The 18,078-nt window shown below is 38.4% G+C and overlaps 1 protein-coding gene across 17 annotated transcripts in view; it reads left to right on the top strand.

Moving 5' to 3' along the window:
* Window positions 1-18,078, top strand: part of FN1 (fibronectin 1) — a 74,879-nt gene that overhangs the window by 30,249 nt on the left and 26,552 nt on the right. For 10 of the 17 annotated variants that reach the window (XM_055290542.2, XM_055290543.2, XM_055290546.2 and 7 more), the window contains exons 20-26: window positions 1,180-1,446; window positions 6,349-6,443; window positions 7,778-7,946; window positions 8,402-8,488; window positions 10,864-11,055; window positions 13,754-13,936; window positions 17,200-17,289. In XM_055290542.2, the coding sequence (XP_055146517.1) occupies window positions 1,180-1,446; window positions 6,349-6,443; window positions 7,778-7,946; window positions 8,402-8,488; window positions 10,864-11,055; window positions 13,754-13,936; window positions 17,200-17,289 (1,083 nt within the window). Of the gene's footprint in view, window positions 1-1,179; window positions 1,447-6,348; window positions 6,444-7,777; window positions 7,947-8,401; window positions 8,489-10,863; window positions 11,056-12,367; window positions 12,641-13,753; window positions 13,937-17,199; window positions 17,290-18,078 lie in introns of all 17 variants that reach the window. The other 7 variants (XM_055290531.2, XM_055290540.2, XM_055290536.2 and 4 more) reach the window with 1 other exon arrangement.

The following is an 18,078-nucleotide window of genomic DNA, read 5'->3' as shown; positions in this document are numbered from 1 at the left end:
TCAGTTTTTACAAGCATTATTCTCATATTTACTCTTTGTTTTGACCTTAGGAAGGAAGGTCTTACTATTATTATTTTATTTATTTATTTTTTTGAGACGGAGTCTTGCTCTGTCACCAGGGCTGGAGTGCAGTGGCACCATCTCAGCTCACTGCAACCTCCACCACCTGGGTTCAAATAATACTCCTGCCTCAGCCTCCCGAGTAGCTGGGACTACAGGCGTGCGCCACCATGCCCTGCTAATTTTTGTGCTTTTAGTAGAAATGGGTTTCGCTGTGTTGGCCAGGCTGGTCTGAAACTCCTGACCTCAAGTGATCCACCCACCTTGGCTTCCCAAAGTGCTGGGATTACAGGCGTGAGCCATCATGCCCAGCTGGAAGGTCTTACTAGTATCCGTATTGAATACTTAAAGAAACTGAGGCTTTAAAAAACTTCTGCAACTTGTAGGGTCACACAGATAGGAAGGGATAGAGCTGGCTCTATAACCTATGTCCGAAGCCCGTGCTCTCAATTATTATACTGGACTGCCTCTTAAAGATGTCCTCTATTTGAAAGGTAATTTAAATTTTGGTGGGAAAACTGCTGGTTATTATTCTCGAGAATAAACTCCACAACTTATGTGATTCTACGGTGCAAACTCACCAGTATCCTACCACGAATCTGAGGATATGTTATCATTACTGTAATCACTGTCTAATCTGAACCATGTGAAAATAACTTCTATTTCTCTAGCAAAGGGCTATTCACAGAATATTGCTTTTGATCCATAGAGAGCTTCTTCTTGCTGTCATTTTAGGAGGCATATCCCTTTTTCCTTAATCTGTTTGGCTCAGAGCTAACTGTGAAGTTCAGAAGTGTTTGTTTTGCTTTTTAAAAAATACCATTGCTTTAATGTAACTATAATTTCTGAGACTGATGGGAAAGTCGTGCTGGAAAATTAGACTTCCCAAAGGATCACAGTCAAGCAAAATGGTTCCACAATTTCTCATGACTGGCAGAGTTTTGGCAAAGTTTTGTGTAGCACTCAATCTCTTACTGGCTCAGTTTTTCCAGGGTTTTGACTTTCACATAGTTGCAGCCTTGAGGAGAGAAAACTTAGACATTCAATCAAGCTTCAGGACTTGAGTTATGATCATTACTGATCTAAATATTTCTTGGCATGTTTCATCTTTTCTCCTAGAACTGGATGCTCCCACTAACCTCCAGTTTGTCAATGAAACTGATACTACTGTCCTGGTGAGATGGACTCCACCTCGGGCCCAGATAACAGGATACCGACTGACCATAGGCCTGACCCGAAGAGGCCAGCCCAGGCAGTACAATGTGGGTCCCTCTGTCTCCAAGTACCCACTGAGGAATCTGCAGCCTGGATCTGAGTACACCGTATCCCTCGTGGCCATAAAGGGCAACCAAGAGAGCCCCAAAGCCACTGGAGTCTTTACCACATGTAAGCCGAAAATTAAATGCCTTTTCTTAACTATATTTACATTCTCTATTCTTCATGCTTTAAAAAAACAAAACAAAGCCAAAAAAAAAACATTAAAAAATTAGTACATAATTTAAATCAGTGATACTAAAAATGTGCTCCATAGACTGGCTGCTGGCCCGTTAATTGTTTGCTGCTAGTCTGCAACAAGAAATAGGGTTGTGCCAGAATGTAAATCACAAAGCACACTGCTTAGTATGCTTTTTCTGAAGCCAGATTTTCTTGATGAAGGAGGCAGTGTGTTAATTTGCACACATTGCCAAGCTCGCTCTTTCCTCTAGGGCCAGCACTTTGAGTAACATGGGTTTAAAGCACTCTGTTGTTAGAAAAATTAAATTCTATTACATTAAATGAATTTACCAAACACTAGTTAAGGCAAGAAGAAATTAGCACCTATGTCTACATTCTATTACTTTGGGCACTGAATAGTAACTATAAATGCAGAATAAAAATATCTATGGATTGAATGGGAACCAACTAATTGAACATGAAGCCAAGGAAATGATTTCTTTATGAGGGTTGGCTACAGAAGATTAAAGTACTTTTGCAGACAGAATCCCTCTTTTCTTAAATTACTCTTGAAATTCCTCAGAGGAGAAAAATACTAACAATAATTTTTGGTCATGTCTATCCTTTTGCTCAGCATTTTAAAGGAAGTGGTCTTAAATCTCCCACACATCTACATCACAATAACGACCTCTATTCACAAACTGATTTCTATTAAATACATTTCCATTTACATTACAGAGAATTATGAGACTCCTTATTTCTAGCTGAACATTGTTATTTTCACCTTGACATTTTGAATTATAGAAGCACCTAACATAAGCACTTTTTCAGCATATAACCATGGACTAGTTTGCAATTTTCTAAGAGCTTTCAACAAATGTTACTCTTCGACTAATTTAAAAGTATGGATGTTAAAAAGCATTCAAAAAGTCAATACAAGCCTAGTTTGTAAATAACTGTGGAATTGATTTCCCAAAGAAAATATAAACTTTTCCCTATAAGAATTCATACTTTAAGAAAAACTTACTTCCATTTAAATTTACTATATGAAGTTTGGCCCATGAAGCCTTTTTCCTAAATAATAGTTAATCGTAAGCAAGTAAAATTCACTTTTAATTTGCAAATAAGCTTACTTGAAAATTTGGCTAAAATTTTACACGGTTCTAAGACAGTCTAAGATCTACTCTCATGAAATTAATGTCTTTATATTTCTTGTAAATATTTCTTATAAATGTCCTTCAGTGAATTAGAATGGAGATTTCGGTGAATGTGCCCTTTCAGTAGATGTTGTCTTTTACTAAAATGTAGAATTCTATAGTTGTCTTGTTCATTTCTTAACATAAGACATATTTTATGTAGTTTCTTTTGTTGAACACAGTGCTTATAAAAGAAAAAGCATTTTTAATGATGCTAACAATAATTAAGGGAAGGTGGTGAGTCAAGATATTTCAAGTACTTCTGAAGACTTTGATATATTGAATATATTATTTTTATGCTTTGCATAATATGTTCATATAAAATATAATGATTTTAATTGAAGTACTGATAGCCAAAACTAATTTTATTAGATAAAGGTTAACATAGTGTCTGGAACATTGTATGCTTTCAAAAACTATTTGGTGAATAGATAATTGAGAAAGGAATAATATCAAAAACAGCTAAATGAAGCTTATATTTAAATAAACTAATGTAAGCAGGGTATTCTACAACTCCATTTGAACTTTAAGTACTCCCTAAGGCTGTAAACATCCACAAGGCTTGCATGTTTTTGAAATTACTAAGTTTCTGTAGTTTTTTACTGTCTTACTAAGCTGAATTCTGGGAGTAACTTTTCTGAGTTTTATAACTTGTGCTAAATTCTTAAGAGCAAATGTGAGAAAAGTTAGGGGAAAAAGCTGTTTCTGGGGAAAATTCAGCTTACTCCTATATTGATAGGGCAAATTTTATTTCTTTAACAGCTGGGGTATTCTTCCCTAACAAGACCTGCCAGAACCCATAGCTCACACTTAGAATCACATCCTTTGTTTGACATCGTTTGTGGGTTTGTGGTTTGGTGATTTTCCCATAATGGCCTTCCCAGGCAGAGAGCATCATCTTAAACTTGGGAAGACTCTAGCTGGCTGGCTCAAGCAATAGAAAATACCTAGTCTTAAAGCCCAGGACAGTTGAGGTGAATATAATTTGTAAAAAAAGTTGTGGTTTTCACAGATGTTCAGTGAAAGAAACTGACTGTTCTCTGAATTGTTTTTTGTGGGCCATTAAAAATGGTCACACAGGACTGGCCATGGCATTTTGGCAGAGTCACCAGCAGCCAAGTGGTGTATAATTTCAGAGGTACTAAAAGGGATCAGGGGTCACCCGTCCCAGTCATGTCCCCCCAACCCCCACCAAACACCATCAAAATAATAACATACATAGATGAAACAGCCCACTAAACCAGTAGTACCTCAATTCAGCCATTAGAGCTATCATTACGAAGTGGCCCACACATATATTTGGCTTTTTCTCACACAATATTTTTAAAATAAAAATAAAAAATGGCTCCTTAGAATCCAGACTGAAAAAAAAAATGCAAGAATTGCGATGTTGATTCTAAATTCCTACATGGCAAAGAAAAAAATATTGACTGGAGTTGAGCTGAGACTGGAGTCTGAACACTTTTTAATCCCTGTTTGTGTAACTCTGGATACTAACTCTTTGTCTCGCCAGCCATTCATAATTTAGTATAAATGCATTCAGAGATTTTTTCTCAATGGGAACAAAATTTGATTGAGATGTAAAGAGAGGAAGAATTAGGGAGATGTCAAACATGCGACCAGGGCTATTAACACACTTGATACCCTTGAACTTAACTTACCCAACTCAAAATATCTGGCCTTCTGTGACCTTACCTTTCTACATTTATAATAAGATTTGCAAGGTTGTTGGAAATCTGTGTCTTAACTTTATATATACATGCCTTTCTTTCTTTTCTTTCTTTCTTTTTTTCTTTCTTTCTTTTCTTTTCTTTTCTTTTCTTTTCTTTCTTTTTCTCTTTCATTCATTAATTTTTGGTGCTAAAACCCAAAACAAGTCTTTTATCTAGAAATAAGACTTTTTTTTTTTTTTTGGCCAGGTGTGATGGCTCATGCCTGTAATTCCAGCACTTTGGGAGGCTGAGGTGGGCAGATCACCTGAAGTCAGGAGTTTGAGACCGGCCTGGCCAACATAGTGAAACCCTGTCTCTACTAAAAATACAAAAATTAGCTGGGTGTGGTGGCAGGCACCTGTAGTCCCAGCTACTTGGGAGTCTGAGGCAGGAGAATCACTTGAACCCAGGAGGCTGAGGTTACAGTGAGATGAGATTGCACCACTGCACTCCAGCCTGGGTGACAGAGCAAAAGTCCATCTAAAAAAAAAAAAAAAAATTTGTTTAATATTTTATTTTCTTTCTTTTTTTTTTTTTTGAGATGGAGTCTTGTTCTCTTGCCCTGGCTGGAGTGTAGTGGTGTGATCTCGGCTCACTGTAACCTCTGTCTCCCAGGTTCAAGTGATTCTCCTGCCTCAGCCTCCCAAGCAGCTAGGATTACAGGCATCCACCACCACACCTGGCTAATTTTTATATTTTTAGTAGAGACAAGGTTTCGCCATGTTGGCCAGGTTTGTCTTGAACTCCTGGCCTCAAGTGATCCATCCACATCAGCCTCCCAAAGTGCTGGGATTACAGGCATGAGCCACTGCGCCCAGCCAAAGTAATATTTTCAATAAGAAAAATAACAGTGATGTCAGGATGCTAGAAGATGCAAAATAAACTTGTTATAATTCCTGATTCTGGTGATAAAATACTAAATTTTTGCAGTGTTATTATTCTGAATGAATTATCACGTATTTAAAGTACAAATCTTTAGACTTCAAAGTGCATCCATGGTGGCAGATTTTGTTTAACTTTTATATAGCATCTTTTATTGCAACCAAAAGTAGCTGACCATTATTGTGGAATAATTCAGCATAAAGCTTTTTTTTTTTTTTTTCTTTTTTTGAGATGGAGTCTCATTCTGTCACCCAGGCTGGAGTGCAATGGCATGATCTCGGCTCACTGCAACTTCTACCTCCAGGGTTCAAGTAATTCTTATGTCTCAGCCTCCCAAGTAGCTGGGACTACAGGCATGAGCCACCATAACCGGCTAATTTTTCATATTTTTAGTAGAGACAGGGTTTTACCATGTCGGCCAGGCTGGTCTCAAACTCCTGACCTCAAGTGATCCACCCACCTCGGCTTCCCAAAGTGCTGGGATTACAGCCATGAGCCACCCATCCCTGCCCAGCATAAAGCTATTTTTAGATCACCATCTATAATTTACCAGTGTTCTTAAATTAATGATTAAGAAACAATACGATAATCAGTTTGTGGTGGCCAGTTTTACATTTTATAAGGGATTTTACACTGACGATATAGGGAAATTTATTGTCATCAAACTCAAATCCCAACAATGATGAAAAGACATGAATTAGATGATATAATTTCATTGAAAAGACCACCTTAACGAATATCTAACCCCTTGTTACTCAGGTATAATTCATGGGCCAGCAGAATCGGTATTATCTGTGTTTCAGAAATGCAAACTCCCTAGTTCTTTGTTGGACCTCCAGAAACAGAATCTGCATTTTAGCCAGACCCCAGATGATGTGTGTGGCGCATTAAAGATTGAGAAGCCTGATCCTCTCCCAATTCTCACCCAATGAAAAAAATATGTTACATTCTCTATCCACTGCTTGGTTAAACTGAGGTTCTCCATAAAAATACTTGTTATCTATATGCTATGCAATCATCTGAGAGTTTGAGTTTTGAATATGTGCATTGATTCTCTCTCACAGTGCAGCCTGGGAGCTCTATTCCACCTTACAACACCGAGGTGACTGAGACCACCATTGTGATCACATGGACGCCTGCTCCAAGAATTGGTTTTAAGGTAAACTGCAGATGTTCCTAATCTCTGTGATACAGCCCTGAGGTGTCCTTGTGTTTCCCATGTAGTGGAAACAGGGTGCTCAGGAGTCAGGAGACCTGGGTTTTGTCACCTGCTTCTGTCCATACATCTTTGACTACATGGTCAGGGCCTAACAATCCTTCCCTGCCTACCTCACTGCATTGTTGGAAGGATGGACGGAAGCTGCGAAAGTGCTTTGCAAAGGATAAAACATTAGCACGAAGCTACTGCTTGTTGTTATCTTATTTTCTCTATCCTTTCCCGCAGGGAATTACATTTCAAAAAAACATAGGAAAACTTTATTTGATGTGTTGTTCTAAATGGGTGTGAACAAGTTCACAAAAGCCAATTTAGGGAGACCAATTAAACTCAGAGTCACTTAAAAATCGCATTTTCATCCAATCAGTTTCATCTCCAACTGTTCAAAGCGCTGTGGGTGAATCTCTTAATAGAAGTTAAGATTAAGGTTTCCCTGTGGATATCTGGATTCATCTTCTTTAAAGTAATGATATTAGGGAAGTGATGAATACAAATGAATATGTTTAAAAGAATTCCATTCTTTGGTATTTAGTGTGAAGAGAGAAATATTTGTTATTGCTGGAAATCATGACTCAATCCCCTTGATTGTTTTCTGAAGATTGCCAGTACACCTTTTAAATTCCCTTAATAATGTCATGCTGACTTTCAGAAGCCTTATCTTGTGTGAAAGATCTCTCTAGAGTTGAACACTATTTGATAACACAGTTGTTACCTAAATTTTTGAAATAGAATCTTAAAAGGATTTTAAATTATGGGCATAGTTATTCTAATTCTTCTCTTGTATCATCCTGCAGTTGAAGCTATGAACATATCTCTTCAAAAGGTGTGTTTTTGCAATACAGTTGCTACAGGGGCTGGTGCCTTTAAATGGCAACTAAAAGGTGAATTGAATGTGAATAACTCATTAAAGGGAGAGCTCAGACATTCCTTCTAGCACACACACAGAAAAATAGAAATGAACTACCATGTGACCCACAGTCCCTGTGTACGTCTGGTTTGTAACAAGAGATTCTTTATCAAGCAAAACAGTATGTAAAGACATTTCTCTGGAACCTTCCATTACAAGCCACCTTAATGCAGTTTGGAAGATACCTCCCCCACCTTGGGGAATTTCCAGCTAAAGTATATAAAAGAGTCCCCAAATCATTTCCTAATAAAAGTACATTGTGCAGTTTCTGAAGAGTTTACACTATTTAAAGCATAATCACAACCTCACAGCAGTAACAGGCCTCTGGAAATATTTGTCCTTGGTGTTTATTTTGCATTCCTTCCTCTAGCTGGGTGTACGACCAAGCCAGGGAGGAGAGGCACCACGAGAAGTGACTTCGGACTCAGGAAGCATCGTTGTGTCTGGCTTGACTCCAGGAGTGGAATATGTCTACACCATCCAAGTCCTGAGAGACGGACAGGAAAGAGATGCGCCAATCGTAAACAAAGTGGTAACACGTAAGAAGAATTCTTTTTCCCTTTTCTATTAGTTTTTAAAACTGTTCTACTTTTTGAAAAAAGCTAGTGTCAATATCACTTTTTACTTATGAGAATGGCACAGGGGAGAGATCTTATCCTTACTTACATTATTAATGCTGTTCCTCAATTTGGAGTAGCAGGTTCAATTCATGCTTTATATTTTATGGCATCAGAAATGTTCTTTTCATGTCAAGAATATTTATGAACGGGCAAGATGAAAATTTCAATAGTATTGCAAAATCATTAATCATAAAAAAGTCTTTGTCAGAGAATTACTGCTGTCCATCATATTTTCATAATGTAACCTATATTTTTATGGGAGGGAGCGGGGGAGGGAAGCAGCATGGAAGAGAGGGAGGTAGGGAAGGAGGAAAGATTACACAGGTCAAGAGCTTTGTGTCAGCTTTAACTTTTAAAATGTTCTTTGTGCATAGCATTGTCTCCACCAACAAACTTGCATCTGGAGGCAAACCCTGACACTGGAGTGCTCACAGTCTCCTGGGAGAGGAGCACCACCCCAGGTAAGTTTGGGATGGATCAGAGGGCAAGTATGCACCATACCTTCCCAAGACAAAGATTTTAGAAACTTGTGTTTCTCTCAGAGAAAGAAGGGATTCAAATTACAAGTGTTCAGCTCTCCATAAAAACTATAGCAGTACATGACGTACATCATGGAGCAGCCTGCAGGATGCTTTAATGCATGTTGACTTCAATGACAGGAAACAGAACAATCTTACACTAGTCTAGGGGGACAAGACAGATCCTCACACAGCTGTAGGGCTGAAGAAAAGCACCGTGAAAGGTGCCTTTTGCTGAGTGCATTAAAAATTACCAAACAAATGGCTGAAGTCCTATTACGTAATTTCCCTTTTGTGAGTTGTTACAGAGCCTAAGTTTATTATTCCCTGAAGTTTTATGAATGTTTTGTCATGAGTTGCACCACAAATATTTAGGGGCGATGAAAGGCAGAAATACCTTCATTTTACAGAATAAGAAAACTGAGACTTAGAAAAAATTGGCCTACTCATAGTCACACATTTTAAATGTTACAAAAGTTACATCCTGGGATTGTAACTTAAGTTTGTAGACTCCTTCTCACACCCAACATCACATATTTGGAATGTAATTTTTTTAAATTATATTCTATTGCAAACTGAAAATTTTGATTAAGGGGTTTCCTGACCATTTTTAAAGCTTTAAATGAAGGATTTGTCTAAATTCCTTGTTCACATATATTTGAAAATTATTTATAAAATGCTAAAATGTATAAAGATAGTTGTAACAATATTCAAATAGCATGATGTACTATAGCAATAACAGGAAATTTTAGATATTCATTACTTTTGCCAAAACCACATGGAAGTCTCAACAAAACTTACGGAGAAAAATCTTAAACAAAAATAAAAGTTCCAATTAATGTTTATTGCATTCTTACCTCATATACTTGTTAATTTAAGGGATATGTTTAGTTTATTATTTAGCTATTTCTAATTCTACTACTAAATTACTGTGAAATTCTTGTTAAAAAAAAAAAGTATTATATAGTTCTTATCTTTGCCGGGGCACAGAGCTAAGGCTATCATCTCTAAATCTGATTAATGTATGCAACCACACAGAATGAAACTAGCTCAGAATATCTCTTTTAATCTCCCTCTGAAGTAGAGTGATTTTGGTAAAGTTTTCATTATCTGTGGAAACATCGTTTAAGGCAAAGCTATACAATTTCCAGCTGAGTTGCTCTGAATTTGAAACTTTAAATTGACAAGCTTCATGCTTGTTAGCAGCAGGATCATTAATACCTGGTCTCAATGGCCCAGCCCACACATTTGGATGATCACTAGCAGTGTAATGATCTCAATATTTATTTCTCATTCAATTGGGTTTCCTTGTATTTGCTCCTTGCCTTTTATAAAGTTTAATATACTTTCTCATTTTACTTTTAATCTGGCCCTGCAGATCTCTAGTCATCACTGTTTTTATTTGAATGTCTCTCATCCCTCTCTTTTACTGTCCAATTTCTATGATTCCTGAGGACTTCAACAATCAATACTCTCTTTTTTTGTTTGTTTTGTTTTTTTCTGAGACGGAGTCTCGTTCTGTCACCCAGGCTTGGAGTGCAGTGGCGCCATCTCGATTCACTGCAACCTCCACCTCCTGGGCTCAAGTAATTCTCGTGCCTCAGCCTCCCAAGTAGCTGGGACTACAGACATGTGCCACCATGCCCAGCTAATTTTTGTTATTTTTAGTAGAGACGGGGTTTTACCATGTTGGCCAGGCTGGTCTCAAACTCCCAGCCTCAGATGATCTGCCTGCCTCAACCTCCCAATCAATACTCTTTCTAGAATAAGTATCACCACTTTTGTTTCTCACCTTTTCTCCTTTCTTGGTTCCCTTCGTATAAATCCCATAGTTTCAGACCTTTTAAATTAGGAGAGCTCTCTGGGGAATGTGCTTAAGGTTGAGAGTGATTCCATACTAGGAAGGTAGAAAGGAATATTCCTCAGCTGTCTTCAAATGATTCATTAAGGAAAAGCAGGGTACAGTGGTAGGACCATGGGATTTGGAAACAAAGAAAGCTTTGGGGAATCACTGCCCTGGTTCAAGATTTCCTTTAAAGTGAGGATCTTGGCGGAGGTTGAAGTGAGCCAAGATCATGCTGCTGCACTCCAGCCTGGGTGATAGAGGGAGACTCTGTCTCAAAAAATAAAAATAAAAAAATAAAGTGAGGATCTTAGTACTGCCTGAAAGGATTGTTGCAAGCATTGACAGTGGAGTCCTCGGTAAATGCCAAGTCCTTCTGCATTCCGCCCTGTGAGTCCATCACTGGAGTCTAGTTAAATATGCTCTGGCTCACAGATGCTCTGTGCAATAACTTCCTCTTTTCTTTTTTCTCCAGACATTACTGGTTATAGAATTACCACAACCCCTACAAACGGCCAGCAGGGATATTCTTTGGAAGAAGTGGTCCATGCTGATCAGAGCTCCTGCACTTTTGATAACCTGAGTCCCGGCCTGGAGTACAATGTCAGTGTTTACACTGTCAAGGATGACAAGGAAAGTGTCCCTATCTCTGATACCATCATCCCAGGTAATAGAAAAATAAGCTGCTATCCTGAGAGTGGCACTTCCAATAAGAGTGGGGATTAACATCTTAATCCCCAGATGGTTAAGGGTGTCAACTATATTTGGGATTTAATTCCGATCTCCCGGCTGCACTCTCCAAAACCAAGAAGTCAAAGCAGCGATTTGGACAAATGCTTGCTGTTAACACCGCTTTACTGTCTGTGCTTCACTGGGATGCTGTGTGTTGCAGCGAGTATGTAATGGAGTGGCAGCCATGGCTTTAACTCTGTATTGTCCGCTCACATGGAAGTATGACTAAAACACTGTCACGTGTCTGTACTCAGTACTGATAGGCTCAAAGTAATGTGGTAAATGCATCCCATCAGTACATTTCTGCCTGATTTTACAGTCCATATCAATTTCCAACAGCTGCCTATAAAATAGTTTTGTCCCTGTATGTGAGCACTGAAACAGCATTTGGTTGACACATCCAGTTTTTCATCTTGCAGTTTCAAATCCTTCTTTTTAAAAATTGGATTATAAAAAAAAGAAGTAAAAGCCACACCTTCAGGGTGTTCTTTCTTGTGGCTTGAAAGACAACATTGCAAAGGCCTGTCTAAGGATAGGCTTGTTTGTCCATTGGGTTATAACAGAATGAAAGCATTGGACAGATCGTGTCCCCCTTTGGACTCTTCAGTAGAATGCTTTTACTAACGCTTATTACATATTTTGATTATGAATGAACTAAAATAGTGGCAGCGGCCTTGACCTTAGGCCTGTCTTTCGTCAGCCTGAATGTGCTTTTGAATGGCACATTTCACACCATACATTCATAATGCATTAGCGTTATGGCCATGGTGTTGTCATGGAGTTTTGTATGGAAGAAAAAAAATCAATTTATCACCCATTTATTATTATTTTTTAACCTTCTTCATGCAAGCTTATTTTCTACTAAAACAGTTTTGGAATTATTAAAAGCATTGCTGATACTTACTTCAGATATTATGTCTAGGCTCTAAGAATGGTTTTGACATCCTAAACAGGCATATGATTTTCAGGAATTGAACAGTTCAAATTGTACCCTTTAAGGATGTTTTCAAAATGAAAAAAAAAAAAAGTCCCTAAAAGAATATTCCTGTTTATTCTTCTAGGGAAGCAAACTGTTCATGATGCTTGGGAAGTCTTTTCAGAGAATTTAAAACAGATTGCATATTACCATCATTGCTTTAACATTCCATCAATTTTACTACTGGTAACCTGATATACACTGCTTTATTTTTTCCTCTTTTTTTGCCTCTATTTTCCTTTTGCCCCCCCTTTGCTTTGTAACTCAATAGAGGTGCCCCAACTCACTGACCTAAGCTTTGTTGATATAACCGATTCAAGCATCGGCCTGAGGTGGACCCCGCTAAACTCTTCCACCATTATTGGGTACCGCATCACAGTAGTTGCGGCAGGAGAAGGTATCCCTATTTTTGAAGATTTTGTGGACTCCTCAGTAGGATACTACACAGTCACAGGGCTGGAGCCGGGCATTGACTATGATATCAGCGTTATCACTCTCATTAATGGCGGCGAGAGTGCCCCTACTACACTGACACAACAAACGGGTGAATTTTGAAAACTTCTGTGTTTGAGACATAGATGGTGTTGCATGCTGCCACCAGTTACTCTGGTTAAATATGGATGTTTCAAGGGGGAAGTCAGCAATTGGCCAAAGATTAAGACAGGGTGGATTGGGGGGGTAAGGAATCAAATGCATCTGCTAAACTGATTGGAGAAAAACATATGCAAGTATTCTTCAGTACACTCTCATTTAAACCACAAGTAGATATAAAGCTAGAGAAATACAGATGTCTGCTCTGTTAAATATAAAATAGCAAATGTTCATTCAATTTGAAGACCTAGAATTTTTCTTCTTAAATACCAAACACGAATACCAAATTGTATAAGTACCAATTAACTATAAGAAATATATCTCCAAAATGTACCATCATGCTCTTCCTTCTACCCTTTGATAAACTCTACCATGCTCCTTCTTTGTAGCTAAAAACCCATCAGAATATAGGGTAGAGTGGATGGGCATTGTTTTGAGGTAGGAGAAAAGTAAACTTGGGAGCATTCTAGGTTTTGTTGCTGTCACTAGGTAAAGAAACACCTCTTTAACCACAGTCTGGGGACAAGCATGCAACATTTTAAAGGTTCTCTGCTGTGCATGGGAAAAGAAACATGCTGAGAACCAATTTGCATGAAGTTTCACTTGTAAGTAGAATTCACTGAATGGAATTGTAGCTCTAGATATCTCACATGGGGGGAAGCTTAGGACCCTCTTGTCTTTTTGTCTGTGTGCATGTATTTCTTTGTAAAGTACTGCTATGTTTCTCTTTGCTGTGTGGCAACTTAAGCCTCTTCGGCCTGGGATAAAATAACCTGCAGTGGTATTAATAATGTACATAAAGTCAACATATTTGAAAGTAGATTAAAATTTTTTTAAATATATTGATGATGGCAAAAAGGTTAAAGGGGGCCTAACAGTACTGTGTGTAGTGTTTTATTTTTAACAGTAGTACACTATAACTTAAAATAGATTTAGATTAGACTGTTTGCATGATTATGATTCTGTTTCTTTTATGCATGAAATATTGTTTTTACCTTTCCAGCTACTTCGTTAGCTTTAATTTTAAAATTACATTAACTGAGTCTTCCTTCTTGTTCGAAACCAGCCGTTCCTCCTCCCACTGACCTGCGATTCACCAACATTGGTCCAGACACCATGCGTGTCACCTGGGCTCCACCCCCATCCATTGATTTGACCAACTTCCTGGTGCGTTACTCACCTGTGAAAAATGAGGAAGATGTTGCAGAGTTGTCAATTTCTCCTTCAGACAATGCAGTGGTCTTAACAAGTAAGCAGTTGAATGTATCTGTTCCATAAATATTAACCTAGAGCATAGCAAATGAATTCTAAGTTCTCAAGTAGGAGGAGCTAAGAGCAAGAGAGCTGCAACCAAGCTACAAACTAAACTCCAAATTCAACGCACAGCTCCATTAATTTTGAAAGATGTAATGTTTGTTGCTATCTTAATATACTTTTGATATCTACAGCTTTTAAAAAACCATAGTGGAAAAACACCTGCAGGAAAGTTCCATGACTTCAAACAAATTCTGCTTCCAAATAAGCACGTAAAAATAAGTGAATATCAAGAGAAATTACATGACTAAATCTAAATCTTTAGAGAAAAAAATGAGAACTGAAAATATGTGCTTTATTCCCATTTTTATAAAAAAAGTGTCAGCAGTTGATCGATTTAGGATTTGAATACTTAGAAAAGTGACTGTTTGGTCTGGATTAGAATGTTGTTGTGAAGAGAGTCAGAAGTTTAATTTGTGCTTCAAAAAGAATCTGTTAGAAGGATTTCTCAGAAGGCTGAGAGCTTAGAAAAAAAACTGACATTAAATAAACAACAACAATTTATGGAAATTGTCTCTTTCTAGTCCCAACTGTTATAGAATAGATATCTTTTGTTAAAGAATAAAACAGTAGGCTGCAAGATGGTGCTGTGTTTCACATAAACAGTGCTTTTTATAATAGTCAAATATATAACAACAGCAAAAGATTATACATAAGGGAAAAATAACTTACATTTAGGTACATTACCAAGTATTAGTCTGAAAACATCTACCTTTCAAACATAATTTAGATAATGAAACACAAGAGCAGCTCAGCATGACTATAATCTTGGTTTCTTACTTTGTGGCTGAGGGCAAGAATATCTTTATATTGGCATATCCACCACCCCAGGGCTGTTGTTTCTGTTCTAGAGCACTCTGGAATCACTAATTATAGCATCACTCAGTATACAAGCCCCTGCATCACAATATCTGCCCCTTAGCCATAGACCTGTCACATGTTAATCATGTGTTCTAAGACCTTATTATAATCCTAATGCTACAAATGACCTCAAGGTAGCCTCTCTCCCTCCTAGCAAAGTCATTATTATCCTCTTTTAAAGATGAAGCAAGCCAGTGCAGTGGCTCTCGCCTGTTTAATCCCAGCACTTTGGGAGGCTGAGGTGGGCCAATTGCTTGAGCCCAGGAGTTCGAGACCAGCCTGGGCAACACAGTGAGACCAAGTCTCGACAAAAAATACAAAAACCGGGCATGGTGGTGCACACCTGTGGTCTCAGCTGTGTAGGAAGTTGAGGTAGGAGGATCACCTGAGCCTGGGGAGGTTGAGGCTGCAGCAAGCCATGATCATGCCACTGCACTCCAACCTGAGTGACAGAGTGAGACCCTGTCTCAAAAAATAAACATGAAGCCGTTGAGGTCCCCAGCGGTTAAGTAAATTGCCACTGGCCAGCTAGTATGGTGGAAATGGAATCCAAGCATCTGGTCCTCCAGTCTGGCACTTTTCCAAACTTTGCAGACGGCTTTAGAGAAACGCGGAAGGGCAAATGGTATGCAGGGGAATGAGGGTTTAGTGAGTAGGAGTTCTGAATTTAGAAACCTCACTCTCTGTATCTTTTAGATATACAAATATTTACCATATATTACAGTTGCCTCCAGTGTTCAGTACAGTAACATGCTGCACAGGCTCGTAGCCTAGCAGCAATAGGCTAGACCATATAGCTTATAGCTTAGGTGTGTCATAGGCTCTACCATCTAGGTTTTTTGTTTTGTTTTTGAGACGGAGTCTCCCTCTGTTGCCCCAGATGGAGTGCAGTGGCACGATCTGGGCTCACTGCAACCTCCACCTCCAAGGCTCAAGTGATTCTCCTGCCTCAGCCTCCCGAGTAGCTGGGATTACAGGCATGAGCCACCACGCCTGGCTAATTTTTTTGTATTTTTAGTAGAGCGGGGGTTTCACCATGTTGGCCAGGCTGGTTTCGAACTCCTAACCTCAAGTGATCCACCCTCCTTGGCCTCCCAAAGTGTTGGGATTACAAGCCAATCTAGGTTTGTGTAGGTACACTCTATGATGCTTACACAATAAAATCACCAAATCACACACTTACCAAAATGTATCTCCACCATTAAGCTATGCATGACTGTGTATCAAAATGGAAGAAGAAGCTGGGCACAGTGGCTCACGCCTGTAATCCCAGCACTTTGAGAGGCCAAGGCGGGTGGATCACAAGGTCAGGATTTCCAGTCCAAGCCTGGCCAACACGGTGAAGCCCCATCTCTATTAAAAATACAAAAATTAGCCAGGCATGGTGGCAGGCACCTGTAATCCCAGCTACTCAGGAGTCTGAGGCAGGAGAATCACTTGAACCCAGGAGGCAGAGGTTTCAGTGAGCCAAGATCACACCACTGCATGCCGGCCTGGGCAACAGAGTAAAACCCCGTCTAAAAAAAAAAAAAAATGGAAGAAGATACTCAGGGATGTATATTTAATTTTTAAAAAAATATTCTGCTCTCATTTTAATATGGCAGAACCAACTGCTTTCTCTTTTATGTGTGGCTTTTTTCCAGTAAAGGTTAATTGCTAAGACCACTAGTCCTGGCCTGGGTCAATCCCTGTATGATCCTGGGCAAGTAAATTAAAGAAGATAACTTCTCTGTGCCTCAGTTTTTTTTTGTTTTGTTTTTTGTTTTTTCATTTACAAAATGGAGATAACTGTAGTAAATCAAATTTTTAGAGGTGATAGGTTTGTTCATTTCTCGAATGCGGTGATGGTCTCCCAAATCACACACATATGTAAACACCCATCAAATCACTTTAAATATACGCAGTACATTGTATGGCAAGAAATTGCTTTTAAAAGTAGCAAACTACCTCTCAGGGTTGTTGTGAGGCATAAATGGCAATCCACAGCACCACAGCAAGGATTATCATGTGCCCTCCAGAGACATACTCTCAGGTGGATACGAGAAATATCCAGCTGTTGCAGCAACTTCATCCCACTCGAAATCCAGCTGAGTCACACTCACAGGTGGAATGGAGGGCTTCAAGAGGCCATGGGGCAAGGTGACTCCTCCTTATCATCTAATTACAGACCTTCTCCAGGTCTGTTCACTGAACACTTCGCCTTAGTGTTCACTTAGGTGTAAGCAGGCTATAGAACTGGACATTTGGATATTTCATCAGTTCAAATAGTCCTGGGCATGCTTTAGTTTCTCATGCTTTTGAGCAGAGTTTTAAAATAAGCCCCATTTGCCCCTACAGATCTCCTGCCTGGTACAGAATATGTAGTGAGTGTCTCCAGTGTCTATGAACAACACGAGAGCACACCTCTTAGAGGAAGACAGAAAACAGGTGAGTGGTGTTGGCAGTATGACTATCCAGTAGCTTTTGCCTACCAATTCTGTATAACAAATGAAATGCTACTTCTAAAAATACATCTCCATTTTTTTTTGTTGTCGTGGTGTGTGTACCTTTGTCATCACAGTATGATTTTATCGCTGGTCTCAAAAACTAAAAGATACCTTACTCAACAATCACCTAGACTTTCAGTCACTAACAAATTAAGAAATTTGTTGTCTGTCCTTTTAAAAAACATTTTCTAAGATCTTTGTTATTTAGATTTAGTGGACATTCCTTTTCATTAGGCAGCTCTGTCTAATGGCTGACCCAACACTCATTGTCATCTATTTTTCTTCCTTTACTAAGCCAGCAAGTTTATATTTTTTTTACTTGATAAAATTTGAATTTACTAGAAGGAAGTTGAATTGAATCTCATAAATATTATGTACTTAAATATGAATGCTTTTAATTTTTTTCTTTAAAAAGGTACACTGTAGTATATTCATTAATTTATTTATAGTCCACTTGCTTCCAAAAAGGACTTATGATATTTTAGTTTGGTTTCTTATTGAAAAGAAAAGTAAATGCTGTAACTGAAACAGAAATTTTCTGGAAGTCCCAGAGACTAAGTGATGTGAATTTGCAACAAACTCTGAATTTTTGTGCATTTTTCAAAAATGCATTTTTCAAAACTGTCAATTCATGAGGAATTATCAGCATTGTAATTTGTCTGGGATAATGTCTTTAGTTTCAGAAGTTTTGTGTTTGGCATCATTACCACTCTGTTGACATATAAATTTC

The sequence above is a fragment of the Symphalangus syndactylus genome, chromosome 8, assembly GCF_028878055.3.
Source record: "Symphalangus syndactylus isolate Jambi chromosome 8, NHGRI_mSymSyn1-v2.1_pri, whole genome shotgun sequence".
Lineage (NCBI taxonomy): Eukaryota > Metazoa > Chordata > Mammalia > Primates > Hylobatidae > Symphalangus > Symphalangus syndactylus.
Note: the sequence above shows the minus strand (reverse complement) of the source record. Positions and strands in the feature narration are given on the sequence as shown.